General features: G+C 41.8%; 1 protein-coding gene across 3 annotated transcripts; it reads right to left on the bottom strand.

Annotated features, from left to right (window-relative positions):
* Positions 1 to 1,974: 1,974 nt before the first annotated feature.
* On the bottom strand, positions 1,975 to 26,825 carry LOC108244359 (transcription activator BRG1). 3 transcript variants are annotated; one of them, XM_025009173.2, is made up of 34 exons: positions 26,707 to 26,825; positions 25,977 to 26,232; positions 23,126 to 23,258; positions 20,393 to 20,938; positions 19,873 to 19,971; positions 18,730 to 18,988; positions 18,430 to 18,556; positions 18,131 to 18,304; positions 17,120 to 17,293; positions 16,854 to 17,027; positions 16,635 to 16,682; positions 15,196 to 15,326; positions 14,113 to 14,170; positions 13,914 to 14,023; positions 13,682 to 13,829; positions 13,276 to 13,439; positions 13,117 to 13,183; positions 12,917 to 13,027; positions 12,183 to 12,425; positions 11,974 to 12,087; positions 10,805 to 10,912; positions 10,398 to 10,484; positions 10,276 to 10,322; positions 10,011 to 10,177; positions 9,452 to 9,615; positions 8,862 to 9,113; positions 8,701 to 8,778; positions 8,406 to 8,624; positions 8,072 to 8,334; positions 7,344 to 7,452; positions 7,095 to 7,196; positions 6,717 to 6,849; positions 6,411 to 6,550; positions 1,975 to 4,496 (listed from the first exon to the last, which is right to left on the bottom strand). In XM_025009173.2, the coding sequence occupies exons 2-34, from the start codon at positions 26,193 to 26,195 to the stop codon at positions 4,461 to 4,463; spliced, it is 5,004 nt and encodes a 1,667-aa protein (XP_024864941.1). In that variant the 5' UTR covers positions 26,196 to 26,232; positions 26,707 to 26,825; the 3' UTR covers positions 1,975 to 4,460. The 3 variants fall into 3 exon arrangements, with proteins under 3 accessions (XP_024864941.1, XP_024864942.1, XP_037830865.1); XM_025009174.2 differs by having other exon boundaries at positions 8,886 to 9,113; XM_037974937.1 differs by lacking the exons at positions 12,917 to 13,027; positions 13,117 to 13,183; positions 13,276 to 13,439; ... (13 more) ...; positions 25,977 to 26,232; positions 26,707 to 26,825 and adding an exon at positions 12,606 to 12,909 and having other exon boundaries at positions 1,976 to 4,496.
* Positions 26,826 to 27,396: the final 571 nt, after the last annotated feature.

Below are 27,396 nucleotides of genomic sequence, written 5' to 3'. Positions count from 1 at the left end.
AAAAATAACATTAAGCATGATGTCACTCCATAGTTAGTGTTAGTGCTTGGAATGCGTGTTGGAAATGACGCTCAGCTACTACCACAGCAAATTCTAGCTCAGTGTTTGTAAAACTGTCTGAGTACTATATTTTTTGTGTTGGCTGAAGTTGGTTACCTGTGGCAGCCATCTTCAATTGGTTTGACTCCAAAAGTTAATTAGTTGCAGATGTATTACATTACATATACAGAGTCAAACGTCCTCACTCACAGCAGCTAATTGGTAGAAACCTTGTATATGTAAAGCCATCAGGCAAATTCATCCAAACACAAAGGGCAGGGCAGGAAGCAAGTTTACCATCAGTGAGTCTTTATATCACCACATTCCTCAGGACTGAGTGACAGTAAGTGGATCAGTGTGCACTTTGTGCTCTGTCTTGTAAAACTCACGCAGCATCTCAGGCCCAACATATCTGGGATGAGTACACACAAAAACATCCCGGCCTGAAGGACAGTGCGGGTGATAGTGATAGGGATGGCACAGCAGCTGACAAGCTTTGATAAGATGAAAGACATCAGAAGTATGCACACACAGAGGCACATCTTTTTAAATGCTTACATAATCCAAGGTCTGAGTGATTCATCTGAATTTTTCTGCCAAGTGTGTGCAGTACGATAAAGGGAAAAAAGCAATAAAAATGCAACATTTTCGTTGACCAGAATAACTTCCTTTCAGATATGGTCAATAAAAGTGATAATGTGTGGATTTATTGATGAAGCACAAGAAGTACAAAGGCTATTATGAGGCTCACAGAGGGAACAAGGACTTGTTCCTCCAGCAAGGGGAAAGACAACGTGGCACTGATGTGTTCACTGTCATCTGTGTAACGGTTAGACAACATAATGCTACAACTATTGAGCTGAAGAGGTAAAATATGGGGAAAACAAAGGGCTAGTTTCATTTTGGTGTGGATCTGTATATATTTCGTTAAAACAGGGCACCGGAGCTGGTGAAAGATGTGCCCTCCAAGCTTTGTTGACAAAGAAGGTAGTGAACAAATCAAACAGCTGCTGAAGGAAGTCGAACACATTTGAAAAAGTTTGGCTCAAGAGCATAGAGTAAATAATTCTGAGAGATCAGTTTTACAACTTTTGATAGCACAGTGGTTAGAATTGTGTGGTGGAGAAAATAGTTTTTTGGGTTTTTTAATTTATCTTTCATAACTAATACAAGCTTACTATCACTTGGCATATTTTTTACTTGCTGATAATAAAAAAAAAGAAGAGGAATACAGGTTTTCTTCACTGCACTGTAGAGCTACTGAGGGGTAAAGCACATAACACGGATTTTATTAACTTTAACGTACTTATAGTCTGTAATCCGCATGTCTGTGCTGTAAAAAACACAAGATTGAGATTTGGTATCGGCCACTCAAATGACTCGGACTAGTATTGTGAAAAATAAAACAAATCAAGATCGAGACAACCTTAGTTTTTATGAATCCGCTGTGAAATTTTAGACATTAAAGTCAACAGCAGCAATCCACTTTGGTCTTGGCTATCTACATCAGGTAAGATTTTATTAATATATTACATTTATATATAATTGTTCATAAGATTTCCACAGAACCCCAACTGTTAAAATCTGAACTCTCCCTTTAAGAGTTTCCCCTTGAATTTACTGGAAAAGCCTTTCTGGGGAGTATAGTCCAGGAGTCCAAATGTTTTACTGAACATTCAGAAAGATGCAGAAATTTAGATTTTTCTATTATAACACAATAAAAAATTTTAACAAATAAATATAATGAAAATGACAAAAGATGCTGTTCTGGAGCCATAATAGGTGTGTTCTGTGTCGATATGAGACCTCCTCTTAGTGGTGAAACTGGGTCATTACAGAAGAATACACCAAATACACAAGTCTGAAGTAACAAGAATGTATCTCAAAGCCCTTATGAAGTTCCAAAAATGCGTTCCACTTTGTAAAATTTCAATTACAGCACGACTCACAGAATGTCAACAGTTTATTGTTTCGTTCAAGCGACAGTGATACAACACAAACAAAGATGGAAGGGTGTAGTTCAGTGGAGAAAACATTGATGCTTTGGTTCCTCTACTGTAATGAGAAGTATACAGTACTGAATTTGCAAGCTGTGCATACGGGCACTGACATTATGATCTATAAATACTCTTCACAGTATATCCAACACCATGCAGCCTCGAGGCAGTCACAAGCAGAGAGGAGCCACTGTCCCTCTGGTCCTTTGTCTTGGAAAGAGAAAACATAAAAAAGAAGTGCAGAAGAAGATGAAACGGCTTTAAAATCCTAATATCACCACACAACAACGGAAGGAGAAATGATAAAAGCTACAGTGCTCATCAATGAATCACAACTTAATTATTCTTCAAGTTTACAATCAGCAGTTGACAGTGATCTGTACTGGAAGAGGAACGAGAGAAGCAGCAGCTGGGTTCTTCATGTTCTTCATGTTCTTTATGTCGTATCTATGTGCAGTGTCAGACAGCGCCAGCTCGGCTCCATTAAGCCTCAGTCAAATCCCCGCGGTGAGTTGCCAAACAGCCGGAGGAGTCTGGAAATACCCTGCGCCCACAGCAGGCTGGGTGTCCGACTCACACTCTCACACACACACACACACCTCACAGCAGTCACAGGGGCTCCAGAGGGGCTGGGAGTGTGCCGGAGGAGGGACGGCAGGTTCGTTTATGTTCTAGTTTTCAGGTAATATAAGCTGCTCGCTCCACACGGGGTGAAAACACACCTCCGTCTGTTTCTATGAAATATTATTTACTTCACTTTACTGAAAAAAATGCTGCTTCTATCTCCCCAGGACTTGAGTTTGTCCCAAAAATAAGACGTGGTACATTGATTTAAAACTGTTTGTTTTAAAGGAAATATTAGACTTGAAACCCACTCCTTATCGTTTACAAACTCAGTAAAAATATACTGAACCATTCTTAACATACTGTACTGCAGCTTCATTTATCTCAACAATTACAGCTCTTTTTCTACAGGCAAATATGTTTTAGTTCATATAAAAACACTGAATGACTAAACACTAAATATTAGTGAGACAATTATAACCGCTGACAAAGTTATACATTTACAACCACCGAAAATTATTGTTTTGAATTCACTAGTAAATATTTAATATTACGCTCGCCTATGAATGCTAAATATGTAAACCCTGATAAAGCATATTTGAAATGTATTTTAGGGTATTAATAAACAGTTACAAAAATTAAATAATGTAGAAGTCAATAATAAATAAATAAACAGATCAATAAATAAAAGTAATAAGACATATCAACAACCTTGTCTACAGTATCTGAGAATACTGCAAATACTGTTCAGACAATATTAGAGTAAATCTTTAAAATCATTACTGGCTTAACATCACCAACACGTCTCCTGATTATAATTGTTATCACCCGCTGCTTTGAAAGGTGGGCAATCATGTAATTATCTGTGTGTGCGTTTATTTGTCTGTCTGTTCGCAAAATTTCTCATAAACCGCTGAGCAGTTTAACGAAACTCTCAGAAAGTAATCATTGGATTCACGTCTTTAGGAGTCAGTCTCAAGTTTTACAGATGTGGAGCTAAAATGTGGCGTGGTAGTAGCTGAAAGTCGTCCCCAACGAATACTCTGAGTGCTAACGCATCTTTGTTTAAAACTCTGTGTTCATGCAAAGCAGCGGGTGACAAGCATTCCTTCAAGAAATGCTAGTTGGTTATATTTTCAATATAATGACACTTTTTTAGCTGCTGTAAATCTTCTTCATAACATCTGCCAAACCTGTTTGTCTCTCCTTACAGGTGAGGATGTTAAAATAAGGATGAAAATGTGGGTTTTATACTATAATACTTCACTTACATGTCAGTATTTCTCATACTGAGTGTTTGTATATAATCTAACTGGATTTCCTCCCTTTCTGTCATCTCCCTGTTACTGTGTTTCCAATTGTTTCCTCCCCTCTGCTGTGGATACAATAACCAGTAAGCTCCAATTGTCTTTGATAAAAATTCCAAGTTTTTGCCAAATATTTGGCTGACACGAGATGGCAGGTCTGCCTGTGGTCTTTTAGGGAACAGCCGTAAAAAATATTTTAAATAATCTGTCTATAATATTTGCAGGGATTTCTCCTTGAACATAAACAATTTCCTTTCTGACGCCACTGCTGCAGACTGGGTTTAACTCCACCAAAGCCAGCTGTGACAGGTTCAAATAAACACAATCAATTGTACTGAACGTGTTTCCCCTATTTCAGAAAAGCTGAGGCCCTTCTGAAAGCCCTGTCTGCGTAATTAGGGTCAGACACCTGTCCCATAGGGTCAGCTCTGTTCCTACAGCGTTTGACTGAGGCCGAATGGAGTTGACTGAGGCTTGTTCCAATGATCATGTGATGTGTTATTTTTTTTGGTGAAATATCCCTTTTGTGCCTCCAGCTCGTCTAAATCACAGATTAGGACTCCTCATCAGTGCCACTGGGTGAGCGCTCCTGGAAAACAGGAAACACACGAGTTGTATTTATGTAGAAATGTTTAAAATGATGACAAAGGCTGCATTTATTTCAATGAAAGAAAAAACAATATAAACACAAACATGAGCAGGTTACTGCTGAAAACTTAAAAATCAAAGAGAGACTCAATTGGCAAAAAAGTAAACAAATAATTTAAGACATTCCCTAGCCTGGGCTCAAACCACAGCATCCTGTGTGATAATCCATTTCTCATCCTACTGAGATAAAAAGCCACAATCAGTCTCAGCAGGAAGTTTTCTTTCTGCGCCGGTGATGAATCTGATCACGTTTGAGTGGGATAGGGCGGTGAATCGATTATAAGGTACACTACAGTATCAGAAAAGCAACCCCTAAAAACTCACACAAAAAAGTTTCTACACTAGTTATGTTTGTACATTTATACATCAAAGATATGAGGACTGTACTTCCTGTCAACTCTTCTGCTGCTGTGTTTACCTGCAGTGAGGGGACTGTAGGAAACGTGGTGGATATCAATGTTAACGGAAATATTTTATTTTGATTGTACATCAGTGTCTTTAATGACAGAACTCTTATAAAATGACTTTAGTCAAACCTATCAAAACATTTAGCTGCTTTTCATTACCCCTAGAATCAGCTGTCAGAGGCAGAAGAGAGGAAGGGCACAGCACATGTTACAAAAGGTTAACGCTGGGCAATCTGTCATTGTGATGGAGGCAGCAGGATATACAGTGAAAAACTAGCAGAATCAGAGCTAGCGATACTGTATTTGTAAAGAGCTTGTGACCCACAAACACAACAGAAATAAAACAATACCAGTTTCACTTTGTGTGAGCTACAAGCACATTTTTGGACTGACGCATCAACTAAAGGTTTTCAATCTCCTGTGTCCTGCATGGTCCTGAAAAACTCCATCTTTGCATCTTTTATGTACAAAAAAAGAAAAAAAAAATGGAAATATATTAGAAATCCTTATAATGCCATAAATTACATGCAGTAAAAAGGCATCACAAGCCTTTCTATAATACTTTATCTTCTTCTTTTTCTTTCAGCCGTTTCCTCTTCAGGGACCACCACAGCGAGTCCTCCTCCTCTATCTAACTCTGTCTTCTGTGTCCTCTGTCCTCACTCCAACTCCCTCCATGTCCTCTCTAACTGCATCCATATATCTCCTCTTCGTCTTTTTCCTGGCAGCCGCATCTCTAACATCCTTCTACCAATATACCCACTGTCCCTCCTCTGCACATGTCCAAACCATCTCTAACTTTATCTCCCAGTCCTTCAACCTGTGCTGTACCTCTGATGACCTCATTTCTAATCCTGTCCATCGTCGTCCCTCCCAAGGAGAACCGGCACCCTGTTTGTCAGGAGCCTCGACTGATCCGGTATGGTGTCGCTTGGATGAACTCACATGTTTGTTTTGGCAAAAGTGTTTTACGCCGGATGCCCTTCCTGACACAACCCTCACCATTTACCCGGGCTTGGGACCGGCACGAGAGATACACTGGCTTGTGCTCCCTAGTGGCTGGTTTATAATACTGTATTATTGGTATTAGAAAAACGAACAATGTCCAACCCTATTTATGATTGAACAAACTGATTATTGTAAGCTGATTGAATAATAGTTCATTACTTTGTGAGGCCAAATGCAATGAGCTCATGGGCTTGGTATGCCCCGTGGGCCATCAGTTGATGGTTACTGCTGTACTTAAACAGATAAAAGAAAAAGAAAATATCTGCACATCTGATCCTCAGCAGGTCTGCTCCAGTCTCACTACAGTCCTTTACTTTGTCCTCCCTGCTTACAGGAAGCAGGCAGGAGTTCTCAGTTGTACGAATGTGCTCCCCCTGTTTCCACTGTAAACATGTTTAGTTCAGGGTTAGATGTGTACCCGTTCACACAGACTGAGTTACCTCTTCCTGCTCGTCCTCAGAGTCATCATCACTGACGACAGGTTTGGCTCTGGTCCGTCCCGACCGCCTGCTGCGACCTTTCCCCCGATCGCCACCTTTATCCTTCCTGCCCAGACGGATTTTCACTTTCACAGAGCGTGCTGTAAACACCCACATGCAGAGAAAAAAGGTTCACAGTGTAGAGAAATCTGAGAATGAAGAAGAGTACCAGGAGAACGGAGACTGTAAATCTCCTTCATGAAATAATCAGTGGATTAAAGCTTAAAATCTATCCATCCAAAGAAGTCAAATCCTTTGAATGCTTACATTCAGACTCTGACCCATCCTCCTGCTCCTCCTCTTCTTCCTCGCTCTCCTCTCCATCACTTTCCTCCTCCTTCTCAATCTTCTGCTTCAGGCTGGTGAACACTGACTGGAGAACGATGGAGTCTTCATATATCTGCTCAGATAAAGCAAACACACCCCTAACGTCATCAGATATCTTTGGCACATCATAACTATTTTCTAACGTTTCTCCGTGCACCAACAAGGCCTTTAATGAAGAACAGATTCCCAGGAAACTGATGTGTGAGTCAACAGGAAAGATCAAACGGTCTGAAAATTTCTTTCCGGATTAAGATTTCCATCATGTGTAATAAAAACAGACCCAGCAGGTAGTGTAAGTGTTCAGGAGAAGTGTCTCACCAGGGAACCCTCCAGGTTGAAGGTCTGAGCGTTTTGGAAGAGCAGCATGACGTCTCGCTCCAGGTCACCCAGACTGCGGTAGCGATGACTTCGAATCCTCTCCTGCACGGAAGACACACCGCTTAACTCATGTAACACTCTTACGTACTTGCTTACGTACTTTACAACATCATCTAAATCTGCCCTCCAAATTATTGCTGCTTTCTTCATCTCAGCAGAAAAAAAATATGTTAATGGACAGATAATTACCTTGATCTTCCTGAAGTCCACTGGCTTGCGGATTAGCTCATAATATTCGGGCAGCTCTTTTCGAGACGGCAGCTGGATGAACACCTCGCTCAGCTGACGCCCGCTGGCGCTGCAGCAGACCGCACCGTCAGGAGAAAAGAAAAAGCCTTTATCAAATTCTGAACATGTCCGAATTCCTCCAAACATTTGTACTGTATATAAGGCCAAATGAGATCTGTACTATAATACTATCATTGAGAAAACTGCAACCTAACCTAATCTCTAACCTAACCTGCATCGACCACCATGAAGGCAGAACCCAGTAAGAAGTGAACCACCTTTGTGACACTGAAAATCCTGAACTGAACCTGAAGTTAGCTCTACGAGCCACTAATCAGACCCCAGGTGTTTGGTTTTCTGTTCAGTCTTTGGTGAAATTCTAAGTCACGTAGAAACTATATGCAAATGTAAACACTGTAAAATTAGCAAGCATCCATTTCTCTTCAGCTTAAGTTGGCCAGAAACGAAACAATAATATATTAACTTGAGCGGGAAGATCCACGGCACATAGTATCTTTAAGAATCTGAACTATTATTTTTTTCTAAATCCTCATGTATTAATTCTGTGATGCAGATCAATACAAATCATAGTGCACAGTACAAGTGTTTCAAGTGCAAAACATATTTCTGGGTTGAAAAAAAGTACCATATCTGTGTCTGAATCTAACATCTGAGTTCATTTTTCTCACCTATCTTTGTATTTTATGACAGCATCCACAATTTTCTTCATCTTCTTTGTGAGGGAGGGGGGATTGGGGGACAGCTTCTCGGCAGGTGGTCGTCCCCTCTTCCTCTGCCGCTTCCCATCATCATCTCTGTCCCCTCGTCCTCGGCTCCCAGAGGAACAGGAGGGACCAGGGAGATCCAGATCACGGTCCCTCCTTCTCTTACGGGTGGTCTTTTTGTGGCGCACTTCTTCCTCCACCTCCTCGAGCGTGCCTTCCTCAATCGCCTGCAGACAGGACATGTTAGATTCCAGATAATTCGTCCACCGGATCCGGTTGTAACTTTTCTCCAAACCACCTTGAGCCACTGCTTCTCTGTCAGCGAGTCGCTGTAGTCCACCTCCTTTCGCTGCCGAGAACCTCGACCAAACATTTTCTCCTCCTCCTCCTCGCAGGTCAGCCGCTCAACTTCAGCGTCGTCCTTCATGATCCACGTGGGAAGCTCATCCTCCTCCATCAGACGGGGTTTTCTCCGCGGGTTACGGGCCTCTTCGCGACGCCGGTCCAGGTCCATGCGCTGCAGGGGCAAAAGAAACCAAGATGCAGGAAGAATGAAACTGTTCATAATTTGAATCTGAATCACAGATATTTACCATGAACTGCTCAAACTCTTCTTCACTCCTGGCAATCATTTGGTTGACCGTCTCGTCATCCGGCACCTCATCTTCTTCCTGAAACAGCAGACACACATTGGCAGGCAAAGTATATAAAGACCAGATTCTTAAAACTGCGTGTTGCAGGTGCACGCACACACATTCATGACTTCCTGTCCCCAGACCTCGTCTTGCTCCTCGTGCTCCAGGATGGCCTGTAGGAAGGCCCTGCGCTCGTGGCTGGAAGACTTCTGGTCAAACATGCCAGCCTGGATGACCTTCTGGTCCACGTTCAATTTATATTTGGCCGCAGCCAGGATTTTTTCCTCTACACTGTTCACTGTGCAGAGACGCAGCACTCGCACCTCGTTCTGCTGACCGATGCGGTGAGCACGGTCCTGAGCCTGCAGGTCCTGCAGAAGACATGAGGACCAATAAAGACAGATGGGACAGGTTCAGCTGGGAAGACTTTAGTTCTGCAGAGGCACCAAATCTGTCAGGGGGTGATGGAAACCTGAACAACTCAAACATTTCAGATTTTACTGGCAAGGTGACTTTGTTTGATTTGACTTATTATATTATGCATTCTTTGGTTTAGGAGGCCATATATTTCTCGTATTCTATCACGTTTTTTGTATTTTTTCTGTACAAGTAAAACTTGAAGCACTAAAAAAGTCAGCTTAAATTTGGTATTGACTTTTGATTTGTGGTCAAATCACCGTTTGTAAACTCATATAAGTGAGTTTCAAACCTGATGTGGGTTCCAGTCCGAGTCAAAAATAATCACAGTGTCGGCAGACTGCAGGTTGAGGCCGAGACCTCCTGCTCTTGTGCTCAGGAGAAAGATAAAGTACTCCGACTCTGGGTCATTGAAGGTCTTCAGTAGCATCCCTCTGTCTTCAGCCTTTGTAGTGCCTGACATGTTGAAAAGATGAGAAAAGGGTGAAGGGAGGCAGGTGAAGGAAATCATTTATTACATGATGCAGGCAGGCCCAAACAAAGTGACAGGATTGTGTTACACACTATCTGAGTTTTAGAGTTGTAACCACACCCACACTGGTTTGGACTTTGCAACAAGACATGTTTTTTCCCAATATATCACTTTTAAGTAAGAAGTTGTTATAATAGTTTGTATATTTAAATTTATACTTTAATATCTCAGATAACAGTGTTGTTTTGTCTCTAAATGTTATTAGACCGAAAATAACTTTGGTAACGTTATATGTTGTAATAAATGTGCTAAATCTAAATTAGTATGATCTAAATCTGTGACTTTGAGTCAAGCAAGACTTAAACAAAAAAATCCTTACCATCCAGACGCAGATACTTGAAGTTGCGGTAGGCAAAGTAGTCCTCCATGATGGTCATGAGCGAGGTCATCTGACAGAAGAGCAGCACTTTGTGGTTTGTGGCTCTCAGCTTTGGAAGGATTCGATCCAACACTTCAAACTTTCCCGATGCTCGATACAGGTCAGGACTGCCAGACAGACACACAGACAGATGGACGTGGTTACCAACGAGGTAGTTCATTTGTGCGTGCAATAAAAAAAAAAAAAAAAATTTGCATGGCCTTACCCCTGGACTATCCCGCCGGAGAATCCTAAATGTTCAGAGAAGGACTCCTGCAAAAACAAACCATGTATAGGCTTCAGTTTCTGCTTTCACTGTGGGTTCATTAATCTCCATCTGCCAGTTACCTCAATTTGCTGAAACATATAAGGATGGTTACAGATCTTCCTCAGCTGCATGATGGTGTTCATCAGTGTCTTCGTGCCTCCTTTGCCCTGGGTAACACAGACGTCACAGGAAGGTGATTTACAAAAAAGTATAGGATATAATAAAACATATTCCTGTTGTTTAAAGCCTCAGCTCTTCTTGACGGCGCTAAAACATTCAAAGTTTGGGCTGAACTCTTTGAAAGCCTTTATTTAGATCAGTTCAAACCTTCATTAAAGGAAATGTTTTATTTTTTAAAATAGGGCAAAGAAATTTTTGTTAAAAACTTTAGGTATATAAAATATGAACTTGCACAGCAGCAATACTTCCAAAACAAAAAAATAGTCAGCTTCCTTTTGGTAACAAATTAACTGACTTCTGCTTCTACCTTCTTGTCTTTCTCTGATCCATCCGTGAGCAGGACCCCCTTGGCCTGCATGTGTCTGTACAGGACCCTCTGAAGAGCCGACATGTCACACTTGATGACATATTCCACCTGATAAGAAAAGAAAAAAGTGTATCCATCAGAAAAATATACACCGTCCTCTTTGAATTCCCATTTCAACAGGATTGGACAGATGGTGTAGAAATGTCTTTCTTGGACTTTCACTCTCCCATTGGTTTTAATAGCATTACAAAAATTATGACAATTTCAGAGTTTTAATTTAGATCTTTAGAGCAAATATTTAGCAAAAACTGAACCACAAAAAGCTTTTAGCTGTGTTTACTGTGTTGGCACGAGAAACACAGTTGTGTTATAATTAATATGAATCCTAAAAATTTGAGCCAAACAACTGCACATTCCAAGTTTATGAGTTCAAACAACTATAGAAGTAGAAGCCATTTGGATGTATCACCACTTTGCCAAAGTCTGAAAGAAGACCCAAACTGTCCCCCTCAGGTGGAAGGAAATTGGTCAGGATGTTCAGGAACAACCCAGGAACCACCAAAGCTCAAACCTGCCCTGAACTGGAAGCAGCTGGAACACCAGTGTCTCTGTCCACAGTGAAGCCAGTTTTACATCGCCACAGAAACCAAATGGCTTCTGCAGAAAAGCTGTACGGTCAGATGAGACAAAGATGAAGCTAGATGGCCACACTGACAAGAAATTTGTTTGGAGTAGCCAAGGGGAGGCTTTCAAACCTAAGAACACTGTGCCAGCTGTCAAGCATGGCGGTGGTAGCATCGTGCTGTGGTACACAACGTGAATGGAATAATGAAGGTCTAACTCTGAATTCTTTAACTTGTCAAATCAACAGCTAAATGGATGAAACTTGGACAGATTTGGGTGGTTTGAGCCTGTATGTACAACAATTTCCACCTTGCATGGATTAGAGAAAATCCAAAATAAATTCAAATGAGTGCATTTAATTTATTTCTTAAATATGTTTTAATTATCCACTGTTTTTAATTGCTGAAGTTGTTTGTGGTGTAATCATTCCACCCTGGGAAAAGAAGGGTTCAAATAAATCATTAAAAGCTTCAAATAATACAAGTTGTAGTAGTGTGTTTGTGTGTGTGCATGTTTGCCTGTTTGCTGAAATAAGTAACCCTTGCCTTCTCTGGAAGCTGTGCCTCCACCTCCTTCTTTAATCTTCGTAACAGGAAGGGGCGTAGCACTTTGTGTAGGCGGCGAATAATCAAGATTGTCTCCTCTTCATTAAGGTCAACCTTAACAAAAAAAATCTCTTACACATATTTCTCAAAAAAGGCACTTTTTTTAAAAACACCTGCTACCCTGGGACACTTCCTCAGCCTCTGCTTACCTTCTCTCCAGTCATGGCAAAGGGAGCATTAAACCACTGTTCGAAAGTGCTGCAGCTCTTGAAAATGGTGGGCAAAAGGAAGTTGAGAAGGGCCCACAGCTCAGGTAGTTTGTTCTGCAGCGGAGTCCCGGTCAGCAAGACTCGCCTTGGAGCAAGGTAGTGGGTGTTCAGGACCTGGGTCAGTTTACAGTGGTGGTTCTTCATACGGTGGCCTTCGTCCACAATCATATACTTCCAACGGATCTGGAGGAGGAGACAGGAAGAACACATATCAAATATGCTAGTGTCACCATCATGCCTTACGCGCATGTGTGACCAAACCAATGGAAAACAGAAATTGCTTTAAAGGACGATTTCTTGTCCACTTTGTCCTCATGACTCGAGCTGACCTAAGTCCCAAGCCAGAACTCTCGCCTGACCCACCTGTCAGCACATTCAGGGACCCTACAAGACAACATGAGTGCATAGCAGCATGATGGTCACAGAGGACAGTGGGAGGCGGTGTTTACAGGCCGTGTCAATGTGTCGCAGGACCTAGGAGAGAGCACTGAGACGCAGCAGAGGTCAGACCAGCCCAATTCAAATGCTTTCAGAGGATTCTGGGATCCAATAAAACAAGCTAAATTAAAAGATAACTAAAGTGGATAGGCAAAACATGAATCTGCAGAGTGAGAGAGAGTTGCTTTAGGTTTACTTGTGCACACCCTTGTGCTTGGTTTTGTGAACCTTCTTACCTTGGCCAGCACTTGCTTGTCCTTGATGATGTACTCATAAGTGGTGAGTAAAACATTAAACTTCCCGCTGCGAAGTTGGGGGACAAAGGCTCTTCTGGCAGCAGGAGACCCCTAAAGCACATAAAAAACATGACTTTGTGACTACAAAACATTACAAAATACTGTATTTATGTGCAATAAAGCTGCAAGCAAACACTCACCTTGTAGGACACTTTCACAACTGACGGTGCCCACTTGTCGAACTCATACACCCAGTTGGACAAAGTTCTGTCAAAGACCAGTCAAGCTTGTTTAAAAAATTTTATAATTTATCGTCATTTTATTTAAATATCTCCTTATGTTCATAAAAGCTAACTCACGACAGGGGTACTATGATGAGGTAGGGTCCGTTGAGCCGTTTGTGCTCCATGAGGTACGTAATGAGAGCAATAGTCTGGATGGTTTTTCCCAGCCCCATCTCATCAGCCAGGATCCCATTTAGGTTGTTATTGTAAAGAGAAACCAGCCACTCTAGACCTTTAATCTAAAGACAGATAGATGAGTTTTATCTCAAAGGAAGCATATTAATGCAACAACATATTTGCTACTGTGCAGAATGGGATAAGATTGTTTAAACTTTCCCCAGTCAGCAGGAATACAAGAATCTGAACTAGAATTTCAAACAAGCAAAAGAAATAGCACTAGCAGTGATGAATAAACTAAACAGAAACAAAAAACAGAAAAAGTGGTTAGCCATGTGAAATGTCTTTGAGCTTGTAGGTTTACCTGGTACTGTTTAAGCTGCCCGTTTATCAGTAAAGTGGACTGTTTGTCCACCTTCTCTGTGACAGCGTGAGCCACAGAATAATACGACTGAAGTCCTCGAGCAAACGCTGCACCACTATACTCGTCATCCACGTCCTGTTTAGCGTTCCTGTATACGACACAGAATAAGATTTACTTTAACAAACGAATCAAAATCATCTGGGTTTATTCAGATGTTTGTACACAAACTTACTCGATGATATGTCGGACATCCACCTCTGACACATCTTCACTGTCGGGGTCGGTAATCTTCTTCTTTTCCTCCACTGGGGTGGATGAAGGCTGAGGCTCCTCTTCTTCCTCCTGCCAAGTAACTCATCAGTTATAAAGCAACTTACGTCTCACTGGAAAAAATGATTATGAAAGTGACTTTGGAGGAACAAGCGGCCCACCTCCTCCTCTTCCTCCTCTTCGCTGTCTTCACTGTCTGAGCGTGGAGCTACCTCGTAACTGGATGCACAAACACAAACATAAGAAAACACACTGAATAGTAATCTCTTAAATGTTTGTCTCATACACACGTAGTTAACTTCTTAGTCTTTGTTTCAGCTTGTTCAGGTTAGCTTTGTTGTCATTCAGTTAGCATACGAGGTAATATACTGTATTCTGTGTTTAGCACTCAAACGTGCAGGTAATTAGGAAAACAATTTAAAAAGCATATGTACATGATAGACTGGCAGCATTCACTTTATATCTTACGCAAGGTTTAGCACAATAAGAAAAAAAATAAGCGTCTTATTTTTGGAGTTCATCCTTTGAACAGTGAATATCTGCATCATATTTAATGGTCTGTGCTTGCACACAGACATGACAGCTCGTTGAGAACTTTTGATTATTTTTTATGTTTTGGTCGATAATAAGTAAAAAGAAAAGCTGAGCTCACTTTAGTCTGTATAGTCTTTGGAGCAAAACGCTGGTCTGGTGTAGTGGCTCTCTTTATAGTGGCTCTCTTTATATAATGTACACAATTATATTGTGCCCTCAAACTGTATTCAGATCAAAAATACTAAATTAATCAGAATACAAAGATAATAGCAAAAGCATTTTCCATGCAGTGTACAGTGTGTGCCCTTTACAGTGTACAGTGTGTGCAGCATCAGAGCCCGGGACCTAAAAAGGCTCAACAACCTGATAAAGAAAGCTGGTTCTGTTCTGGGGATGACTGTGGAACCTCTGGAGATGATGATACAAAGAAGGATTTTGCATAAAATCAAGGAAATCATGGACAACCCTGACCATCCTCTTCATGAGACCGTCATCAGAAAACAGAGTCTCTTTAGTCAAAGGCTTCTTCAGATTAGCTGTAAAACGGACAGCTACAGGAGATCATTCCTGCCCACAGCCATCACCATCTATAATAACTCATTGATTTCAACGAGCTAAGTCAACATTTAATTTCCCTTTAGGATTAATAAAGTATTTTTGAATTGAATTGAATTGAATTTAGCAGCACTCCTAGACTCTTTCATTCTCACCCAGGGTTCATCTCCAGCCAGGTCTCCAGCTGTCCAGCTTTGGGAGCATCCACACCGGTCAGGATATTCCCACTGTCCACATGGATGACCTTCACAGGCAGGTCACTCATTTGGCTCGTCTCATCCAGAGGCTGCAACGGGAGGAGGCAAGTTAGGCTTCAGAGTCAACTCCAGCTCAATTTAGACAGAATCTGACAGAGACAGGGCACAGCTTCATAGAGTTTAATTTGTTAAAATGCAGCAGGTCATCAGATGGTGTAACACGCAAACAGCAATGAGCAAATATCTATTTAAACTTTACTAATTTATAGTGTTGAATTTCCCTTTTCTAATACAACCATGTACTTGTCTTGTTGAGCATTACTTTGACTGCTCCCTCTCTCCTTTTGAGAAGATCTATATACAGATAAAATTATTCCACAGTAAATGGCAAAACATTTAAGCAAAATCTTTATTTGTGAAGACAGTGAATACAATATACAGTATCCAGTATTTCAACAGAGAAATTTTAGCTTTTCTTTGAAAATTTAAGCTCATTTATATTTTGGTGCCAGCATTGTGTGTCTAAAATATTGGATAAACATGGATTGTGTTTGATTATTTCTACTTTTAAATGAACAGCAGCAGTGGTACAGCTGCTTTAGAATAACTTTTACTATAATTTGTTTGTACAATCTCAACATCTTACAAACATATTACTTGATTTCAGCCACTGTGTACATCCATTAGACCCTCAGCAGAGGTAAAGTGAGTCCACGAAGTCTTCAGCTCAATTAAAATACAGCCCCCTGATGCTGTTTGCACCATTTTCCTTGAACTTCAACCACTGCATCCTATGGACTGAACAAATTTATACTCTCTGACCAAATATTATTTCAGCTGTGGTTGCTTTAAAGTTATAGTTTAAATCCTTAAAAAAGGTTTTTGGAAAGATTACAAATACTAAATAGCTCTATGATGAACTCATTTAGGAGAAATGGAGTTGAATTCAGACCAGATTGATGAGCTAAAGGCTAGCTCGAGAGGGGTCGAGACCAAAGTGGATTGCTGTCATTAAAACAATGACAATCTTCAACGTTTTATAGAGGTTCATGTAAACTAAATTGTTATTAATCTTACACCGTTGCCAATTTTCCATTATATGATTATTTCAGCAGAAATTTTACATCACTGCAGGGAATTAATGTTAATGAGTTAAAACCTTTCCACAAAACCCACTTCAAAAGATCTGAATTTGAGGCTATAACAAAAAAACTAATAGTGAGATTTTTTTTAAAGGCTACAGAAAGAAATAAATGAATTAGTTTTCATCGTTGACTCAGCTAACCTTTTGAAAAATGCCTATATTTTTTGGAATAAATATAACTTTGTCTTGAAATGTGACCTCTAAACACATACAGATATAACAAACTGTAACCCTAAAGGCAACATCTGCTCACCTCTCCATCAGGGCCCAAAGCAGGAGTCTGTCCCTCGGCGTTCTCCAACTGCAGCACAAGCAGAAAGTTATTCATCACAAAAAAGATGATAAACAGATGAAAGCGGTCACAAATGGTCAACAGCAGCTCTGAACTTAAAGGTCACTGGAGGTCAAACTTTTTTAGTATACGTGTTAAACAATGAATAAAAAAATGTGCATTGCTCCTTTTTTTCCACACCTTCTTCTTTTTCTTCTTCTTCTTTTTCTTCTCCTTGAGGGCCTGTGCAGCTTTGTGGGCTCGGACCAGCTCCGTCAGGTTGGCCACGTACTCGTCGGTTTGCTGCAGCAGGTAAGCCAGGCGCTTATCCTTCTTCTGGTCGATCAGTTTCCGGTAACCCTCTTCATCCTCAGCCTGGGAGGACAATCAGATAGGTGGGAAAGGGAGGGCTTAGCGTCCTGGTAAGTGTGTGACGCGCATACACCGGTGTCCCGGTATTTTCTTACCATAAGCCTCCTCATTCGTTCTTTCTCAATTCGCTCGTTCTCCTTCTTCTGCTCTCGCTCTGTGTTGGCGTGGTAGGTGGCCACAGCTTTGGTCAGTTTCTGAATTTTGCCCGTGACTGAACGGTGATACTCCTTGAAGTCTTTGGCATGCTGGAGGATGCTGTTGAGGTACTCCTGGGGTGAGACAGAAGACGAACACGCAGGAAAAAAGGGAGTTATTTAAAAGTTGTACTTTACAGTGTTTTATGTAGGAAATAAAAAGGAGCCTTCACTTTCAGTTTTAAAGAGAAGTCTATGAAAGCTTAGGTGTAGACTCTGCAACCTCGGGGTTTGAGAGACAACATGAGGTCATACAACAGTGAGAGACGTAATAGGAAACAAGGTTGAAAATGCTTATGTTTTCATTGATGAATTGTATAAAAGTTATAAAGTTTGTGGGAGTACTAGGGGTTTGTTTGCAAAGATTTTAGAATGTTTAAACAGACCTTAACTCAATTTGTGACATCATCATACTAAGTTGAAGATTTTTGTAGTAAAAGCTTTAAAAATCATTAAACTTAAATGACAGGTGTGTGAAAACTGTTAAAGGTATCAAAATGCCAGTTTAGTCATGTAAAGTTCATCTTTCTGAGAGCTGTTTAAACTTTGAATGATGTTTCTACTGTGAAGTGTGCATGAGCTCCGAAGCTCCGAAGAGGGTTGAGCTTTCTGACTCGTTTCACCAAAATCTTGTTGATGTCTATGGGAAATATTTTGCAAAATTCATCTACATCGTAATATGTACTGCTACCAAAAGTAGCAGTACAAAAGTATAGCACACTATTCCTGATTGAGCTACACCTTTTAATGTATTTGTCACTTGGGTTGTTCCAAAACTGTGGGAATAGTTGCAAGTTAAAATCTTCTCAGAAACAGAAGCATAATGAGTGAATGATACTAATAAGAGTGCCTAACGCTTATGCACTGGCCCCTTTAATAATACCACAAATAACATCCCAGTTTGACCTTCACCTGATGTTTTTGTCTCCGTTTGCGCTCCTGTTCAATCTTCTGCTGCTTCTCCAGTTTTTCTGTGATGCGCGCCTCCCGCAGAGATTGACGCTTGCTCCGTTTGTAGGCCTTGGCATCAAGTGCCGTCTCTAGGGCTGTGTCGCGTCGCATGCACACCACCACCTCTTGACGCAGCTGCGGACACGAACACATAAACCCACCGCTAAAGTCCCCACCACTAAAGAAACACAAGCTCATCGACAGGGGACCAAAAGATGCCCGACTGATAAGACAGAAGGTGAAGAGGGTACGGTGCCTACCTGTCTCTGGAAGTTAAGCAGGCGGAGAGCTTTGAGTTCTATAGTAGCTTTGGTGCGCAAATCACCAGCTAAAGAACCTGGAAGGTTCTCCAATTCAGCAATGCGATGGGCAATTCGAGCCTGCAACCTGAAAGAACAAACAGCACTGATGGACTTCTTTAATGTTGCGTTGATTCTTATGTCTTGTTCTTTGAGTTATCAGTAAATCTGTCAAAATGTACTGCACAACAAGAGCAAAAAATTTAAAAAGTTCGAAGACTGAGGAAAGTGGAATTTCAACGCATCGTTTGCATGATGTACCTGTACTCTCTCTCCTGCAGGATCTCCACTGGGTCCAGGCCGCAGGGCTTCTGAATGGGAGTAATGCGGTTCTGCTTGGCGTAGTAAGGCATCATGGGAGGAGGCTGCGCCGGCTGACTGGGCGACTGCGTCTGCGGGGGCATGACGGGCGAAGCAGCCGGGGGAACTGATGGCGGGGCGGGGGAAGGCCTGCCCGTGGGTTGAGGGGGGATCAGTTTTTGAGGTGCATTGGAGGGGGCTGCTGCGTTCACCATGGGACCTGGAGGAAGATGTTGAGAGAAAGGAGGGGAAAACTTGTCACATCATACAGTGCGATGAGCATCTAATGAAAAACCCTAATATGGACATTTTCTTGTTGAGTTTCTCCCACATTAGGTGTCTGGCATAATTACATAAACTATTTGACATACTGAAGCTGAAAATTCACAAATACGAACATAGTTATCATTCATAAGTCTGTTCTATGATCTCCACAAAGAAGATCCTACAAAAGTTCACAACTTTTTAAGCTAAACAACCAACTTTATTTCAGCTTTTATTTACAGTTATCACTAACAAAGGTTTCCTGTTATGATGAACAATGTTAGGGCATGTCTATTACTGAAAATTCTCTTTCAGCAGCTAAATACTAAGCTCTGCTCAAAAAACTATATATATATATATTTTTTTTTTCCATTAAAGTGAGTAAGGAGTTTCCGCAGAGCACAAAGGGGCAGTTGTGTTGGACTCGCAAAATGTGATTGGCCCAATCCAGATTCTTCCAAAATAAGAAGAGCAACCTTATGCTCACTAAGGCTTAACTAGGTAATGAGAATAAAAAGATTCAATTAGCCATTTTCTGAGATTTATTAAATGTACAGAAAAACAGAACACAGGAAAATACATAACAGTGTGCTGAATCAATGTTCACATTAATGTTTCTACAATACACATGCCTAAAAGTACAATTTAAAATAGATTATTTGTTAGTTTGTTATGTAAGAATACCTTTTCATCGCTTTTAGTTAACCTCTGAAACTGGTCAAAGGATGCACAAGTGAATAAGTGCAGTGACGTACTGTACATGAGCTAGGTTTTATCAAAGGGTTTCACAACAACTCGTAAAGTAGTTGTGTTTTAAGATCTTACATTGAGACCACATACCTTCAGGCCAGGACTTGGGTGGTCCATTAGGGTTTGGTCCTTGCATTCCAACTGGGGTCCCTGATGGACCCGGGGGAGGCATGTTGGGACCCATCATTCCTGCGACACCAGAAATACAGGTTGTCGTTGGCTCAGTGATCCATTTACAACACAGGTATTATGAAGATTCGAGAATAATTGTAAAACTTAGAGGTGAATCTCTTTAGAATATGCAGGGTTAGACCAAACTTTGTCATGATAGTGTATCACCGTGGTTCCCAAAGTTGGGGTGTGGACCCCACTGTGGGTCGTAAAACAACAAGTGAAAATGAAAATGTTAAGATAATGCCACATTTTTTGCCATAACTGTTATAAAATGTAAAAATAGCAGTCATAAATGAATAAGAATACTTTAATAGTCTTTCTGGCCTCTTTAGGCTGGGGTTGGAGGTCTCTGTTGATGTTGTTTTGTGGGTCAGAGCCTAAAAGGTTTGGGAACCACCGGTGTATCAAATAGTTTACATTCTCCACACATGCTCACCATGAGCTCGGCTGTAGCCTGAGCCCATCGGCCCGGGCCCTGATCCTGGTCCTGTTGGACCACTTACTGGTCCTCCACCAGCTCCAGGGACCAGGCTGGTCATGGGCTGCTGCTGTTGCATCCCCGGCATCGGCCTCTTTCCTTGAACAGCCATTTGGAGATGATCCGGCAGAGGCTGGCCCCGAGCCAGCATCTTATACGCCATGATCTGGGCTCGGAGTTGATGAAGCTGGTTCTGGTTGAAGGGGGTTGGGCCACCAGGACCAGCGGGGCCGCTGTTTTCAAGACCAGAGCCAAGACTAGAGACACCGGAGCCAAGACTTGGGCCAGAGCTCGGGCCTGGTCCAGAACTACCTGGTGGTCCGGGACGGTTATTAGGCCCCAAGGAGTGTTGGTCTCCACTGGGGCCATCTAAGGAGGCTGAGGAAGATCCAGGACCGGCAGAAGAGGAGGAGGATGAAGCTGATGGCATTAAGGGACCAGATGGGGGCCCATTTGAAGCAACAGGACTGGAGTGATCAGAGCCACCTAATGGAGAGTGGTAGCCTGGAGGACATGGACAGAAAGACAGACAGAGAGAATGTTAGTCATCAGGGGGTCTAAAGAAAAGAGTCAGTATACAGAAACATGTTGTCAATAAGCCTTATAGATCACTTTATTACTGTTTGACTCAAAAAAGGCTAAATGTTTACTAATTGTCAGGGTTTATGTTAAGCTCAGCTAACACCTAGCTTGAAGTCCCTTCATGCTCAGTGTACAAACATTATGGTGGTATCAGTGTTCTTGTTTAAATCCAAGCATGTGTATTTTTCCAAAATGTCAAAACCATTTCCTGCTCCTTAGATCACAGCTGAACCCAAACAATGAATCATTACCTAACCTTGAGTAAATCTTGCCAGACTGTTATTTCAAAAGCCTTTTCTAACTGATTCACAGTGTTAATCCAGGGAAACTGTCTCGTTTCGAGCAGCATCCGTCTTTCTTTCAGCAGACGGCAGAACAAGGTTAATGTGTAAATGCTGATTCAGGATGATCACACTGTTGGTTTTCATGGGTTTTATTTTTTGCAATCTAACTTTTTCCACACACTTTGTGCTATTTCAGAATCAGAATCAGAATCACTTTATTGCCATTGCCAGTAAACAAGTTACAGGCTAGGAAATTGTTTTGGTGTACTGGTGCAAATAAAAAAAATACAAATGAATAAGTAAACATGAAAAAAAAGAAAGAAATTAATTAAAGTGTACATGTGCATTATGGCAGGTGGATAAAGTGGCTGTGTCGTACTAGAGTTAATTATCTGTTGTTCAGCAGTTTAGTGGCAGAGGGAAAGAAGCTGTTCATGTGGCGGGAAGTTCTGGTCCGGATGGACCGTAGTCTTTTGCCTGAGGGGAGAGGATTAAACAGGCTGTGTCCAGGGTGGGAGGGGTCAGCTGTAATTCAACCTGCTTGTCCTAAAGTCCTGGAGGAGTACAGGTCCTGTACGGGTCGGAGGTTGCAGCCGATCACCCTCTCGGCAGAGCGCACAATGCATTGCAGTCTCTGTTTGTCCCTGCTCGTGGCCCCAGTGTACCACACAGTGATGGAGGTGGTGAGGATGGACTCAATGACAGCTGTGTAAAACTTCACCATCAGCTCAGTTGGCATTTTAAGTTTCCTCAGCTGTAGTAAGAAGAACATCCTCTGCTGTGCTTTTTTGATGATGGAGCTGATGGTGGCCTCCCACTTGAGGTCCTGGGTGATGGTGATACCCAGGAAGCGGAAGGAGTCCACAGTGGCGATGGTGAGGTCCTTGATAACAAGAGGGCGTGGTCGGTCTGTGGCTTTCCTGAAGTCCACTATTAACTCCACCATCTTCTGGGTGTTAAGCTCCAGGTTGTTTGAGCTGCACCAAGACACCAGCCGATCCACCTCCGACCTGTAAGCAGACTCATCCCCGTCCGAGATCAGACCGATGATGGTGGTGTCGTCCGCAAACTTAATCAGTTTTACAGACTCATGGCTGGAGGTGCAACAGTTGGTGTAGAGGGAGAAGAGCAGAGGTGAAAGTACGCAGCCCTGGGGGGAACCGGTGCTGATTTCATACGTTCATATATCAAAAAGTTCAGCTCTTTCAGAAAATGGGTGCTATGACTTTTGTTTTTTGTAACTTTCATGCATTTCAAAAAAATTCCTTTTTTATTTTCAAATATTTTCTGTACAGAAATACACTGAGATCTCTTAAATCCCTTTAAAAACGCTGTTCTCTTTAAAATTCGCTCCAACATACTGATTATTTTTGTCTTCTAATTCTACTTTTAGTTTTTATTGAGCCTTTTGCTGATTTAGGCTTTTAGCTAGTATTTTGCTTAATTTAACTTTCAGTATTTTGCTTCGTTTACCTTTAATGATTCAGTTTCAGCTTCTCCAGCAAATTTCAGCAAAGTCATTTAGCACTCGGCAGTCACATTACATTTTCACAAAATATGCAGTTTCTCCAGTACCTGGGTACAAACTGTTCTTGGTTTGAGATGGATCGGCCTTGTGGTATGATTTTCTATATCTTTTATTGAAAGGGCTGCACAGAGACTAAAAGCAATGATTCACACACGTCACAGCTTGTCAGAAACCAAGACACTGCCTGCAAACAGGTTGGATCACATGACCCTACCACTGCGGATAAATCGCACGCCACCCATCGTCTTACACAACGCTGGAGGAGTTGCAAAGGATCAGCCTGCGGTCCCTGCTTACCCTGTGAGTGTTGGTCCAGAGGACTGGGTGGGGGGCCCATACCGCTGTGCCCGCCCGGTCTCATAGACATCCCCTTCATCTGACTGAAACGGCTGTCCTCACCCAGGCTCTTCTCGTGCATGGCCTCCATGGGCTGCAAGACGAAACAAACAATGTTGCAATTAGACCAAAAAACAACCAAGCAACCAACCAAAAAAAACATCTGATAAACAAATAGAGTGAAAAATATATTAACTTGCATTTCAAAAAATGGCAGTACCTGTATAAAGTAAATGTAAGAAGATAAAAAACAGTATTAATGCATTAAATTATTGTTAGAACCAACTTATTTGAGAGCAGACACTTGATTCATAAACATGTAGCACACACATGCAGGTAAATCAGCTTCATGCAAATTTAATTAAAACATTTTCATTCAGCCTGATGCTGACAGAGGCTACTAAAGTTAACTGAAAACATAATAATGGAACAAAATCTTGGAAATAACATACACTAAATTAAAGTAAAAGAAATTACAGTTTCGCAAAGGAATGCAAATCGTCCGCCTCCTGTCATTCCAAAGTTTTCAACAAAGATCTCAAACAATCTGTTAGAGCTCAGAGTATGTGTTACAGATGACTCTCAGCTACTCCCACACCAGATCTTAGCTCAATATCTGTAAACCTGACTGAGGTTGATTAGCTCTAAAGGTTCATCAGTTGTACAGGTATGTCCAAGGATTACTTTAAGATTAGTTGTACAGAAGCCTAATTCAGACACTTTGATAAAGAAAAAAGTCTCATATACCAGAGGCTGAACTTAATCAATAAATGTACATTAACAATTAATTAACATTTGGAGCCAACTTAATTCAAGATGTCTGCCACAGCTAATCGACCTTAGCCAACACAAAAATGGCTCTAACTCTGTCAGTTTTCCAGACATTGAGCTAAAACTTGGTGTGGTAGTAGTCAAGAGTCATCCCCAACACATGCTCTGAGGGCTAAAAGACAGCAGGAGATCTTTGTTTAAAACTCTGGCCTGCAAGGCATCGGGCAATATGAATTCTTTTTTAGAAACACAAGTTTCTAAATGAATTTAAGTGTAAGTAATGACTTGTTCTTCTTACTACTATCAACTGCAAAGTAACAGTAAAGGAAAGTAACTGCAGTATTTATATGACAATAGCATAATAAAGCTCCTGAAGTTCTATCCAGGCTTTTTTTTGGTTTTGGTGTGCCAGCTCAAGATGAACAGCGCCCCCCCCTCATCCAGCCACCCCAATGAACATTTTCTGAAGAGAAAAACAAGAGTCCCATATGGTTAAATTCAGCTTGGACCTGAATACCTGCTAACTAAAACTAAGAACCTGCACTTTACTTGAACTTTGAATGCACATTTAATATGTACTATATTTGTAATGTCAACAGATTTTTAAAAGTGAAATGTGAACTTGTTTAATCTATGAACTGTGAGGTTTAAAGCTACTCGCTGCAAACCATAAAGTGAAACATATAAAGATGATCCTGGTCTATATCAAATGGTGCAGATTGACAGAGTTTACTCCCGTAGTTTTACAGATATGTTGATGTGCCGTTCTGAAATGTGGGTCCACGTTGAGTGTAAACAAAGCACTCGAAAACCACATGGAAGCGTGGGTCATGTGATTGACCTACATTAGGCTGGCTGTCTGTGTAGGTAAACAAATATGGTGGAATCGGACACATGTAGAGATTATTAGGAAGAAATATGAGTGTTCTGCTGCCAAACATGAAACAAAAGAGAAAGAACAAGTGAAGCTGTTGACATATTTCATGAGAAGTCACGAAGTCAGCTCTCATTCATGTGGTTGCATGACAAAAATTGCATAGTTTTATTTTCGTAGCAGCTTCGTCCGCCATTTCTCAACACAAGGCCCTGGATTAACTGTTGTGCACAGGGGTTTGCTCCAAGCGTTGTGTGATTGGTCAGAAGTTGTTGTGTTTATGAGAAAAAACTGTTGAGCTTTTAATGGAGTCATTTTGCTTCTACTGCTCACTGAGAAGCAAAATTCTGTACAGGGACAGGAGAGTAGAGAAGCCGGCGGGAAGAAAGCTGTTTTAACGCTGTAGGAGGAGGGAGGAGCTTCCCAGGAGTTCTGATCCGAGTGTCTCGTGGACTAGAATAGGTGTGTGCGAAAAGGAACGGCTCGCAACCACGTGACTGCGAACCGACTTCCTGACTTCTTATTGAGTATGCTGGAGCCTTTAGACAACTGACAAGAATAAATATGGGGGATCGAGCAGGGTGGTGGAGCACCATAAAGACAGAGCTCAGTTCAATGAGTTCTCAAATCTAGTCTAACACTTGGAACATTTCTAACATGAATCCTGACTAATCTTCAGACCATAATGTCCTTATAAGCCTATTTCTATTTAGATTATCTGTCTGCACACTTCCCTCTGAGTGTAAATGTGGACCAACACATTCTCCATCCCAAACCGCTCCTCCGTGGACGTCGGCATTGTTGACCTATTTTCAGTCACCTGTCGTCTCCGTAGGTAAACAAACACACGTGGTAGGCAGTTCACAAATTTTCCTCATGATGTTTTAATTCAAGGACACATTAACCACTGATGTGAAGAAATGATTGAGTGGATTTGGCTTCTTAATTTAAGAATTATTTTGAGCTGTCTTCATGACTGCAATGAGTACCTTTAAAAGATATGAACAGTTACTTTCTTTATGCATCAGCCTTGTCTTATAAGAGGAACACAGAGCTGACCAGGACTGGACTTATTACAGCCGTCAGTTCTTATATTAGGGGGTGTGAGGGTGATGAGGGAGGGAGGGAGTGGGGTCCCAGCGGGGCGCAGGTGTTTAACCTCCTTACTTTGTGCAGGGGGTGCATGTTATCCGGGCCGTACCCCGAGGGCCCCGGCTGGGAGTGTCCCGTGGGAGGAGGAGGGCCGGGGCTGGGGCCCATCATGCTGTGCGAGGAGCCCGGTGAGGGCCCCGGGCTGGGGCCCAGCATGGCACCAGGGGAGGGGCCCGGACCGGGGGAGGGACCTGGGCGAGGGGTGCCCCCCATGGGAGGATCAGGTGTTGACATGGCCCTGGATCTCCTGCTCCTTGAGAGCAGCAGGGACCTGAGAGGAAAGAAATAACAGGACTTAAAACCTGGTTCATTTTGATTTTTTTTTTTTTTAATTGAATAATGTCAAAATTCTTTCGCGCGTTTCTTTAAAATAATTCAGAATGGGGAGGATGTAAAGGCATACGAAATGTAGCTTCCCATCCTCCTGCTGCGCTGCACCAAATCACCCACAATGCAATTAGAACCGGGTCTGAACTTGATCTGAGCGCGAGGAAATGCTGTAAATTATGCACATGATCCCACGCCGCTGACAATCCCCTCACTCCGCGAGCGTAAAGGAGCTTCGTTAAACATGGAAAAAAAAAAAAAAAAAAAAAGGAGAATGGCGGACTGTGCTTGTGCGGACTGACCTACCGGCATCAGAGGGACGGGCGGACCCGGCCGAACCTCGGCGCTCCTGAGCTCCAGGTTTTTTGTTTTTTTCTGGGGATTTGAAAGAAGACGCTGCCGCAATTAGTGTACTCACCCTGTTCGGAGTCTGCCTTCAAGCGCTGATTTGTTTCACCGACGTGGCTCGAGCGCCCCCCTCCTCCGCTCCTATGACCGAATGTCTGGTAACGGCTGCCGTTCTTCTCCACTGCGCATGCGCGCGCAACGCCAGCAGCGACGGAGCGGAAGACGGAGAGGCCTGGGATCCGAGGATGTGCGACAAAAATTAGATTATTAAAGAACAAAAACAGCAGCCAGGGGGGAAACCATGCACGGGAACTAAACGGGAACTAGTGAAATATACAAAACAACCAACATTCACCTAAATGATTTAAATTGCCATGGCAACCTAGCCTTTTAAAGTCATCCTGGTAAATTAAACATTTAATTGCCTTTATTAGATTCTATAGGAATCAAGCTGGGTTATTTCATGAGTAAAAATGAAACTACAGTTAATAGTTATTTTTATGAAACATCTGAGGAGTTTTTTTTTTCAGTATAAAGCTAATAGATGGTTGTGTACAGTCACTGGAAAAAAAAAAGTCCACCCACCTTTAGTTTTGTTTTTTTTTTTTTTTGGGGGGGGGGTGGTTACCTGTCAAGGTATAATGAAATGGACCTGGTCTTTGCCAGGTTCTGAAAATAGTTAAATCTAACCTCAAGTCAACAAAAACACACAATAGATCCAGATCATCATCATCAATGATGACGACGCAGCACCTGGCTG

The sequence above is a fragment of the Kryptolebias marmoratus genome, linkage group LG3, assembly GCF_001649575.2.
Source record: "Kryptolebias marmoratus isolate JLee-2015 linkage group LG3, ASM164957v2, whole genome shotgun sequence".
Classification (NCBI taxonomy): Eukaryota; Metazoa; Chordata; class Actinopteri; order Cyprinodontiformes; family Rivulidae; genus Kryptolebias; species Kryptolebias marmoratus.
This window is presented reverse-complemented; position numbering and strand designations above follow the sequence as displayed.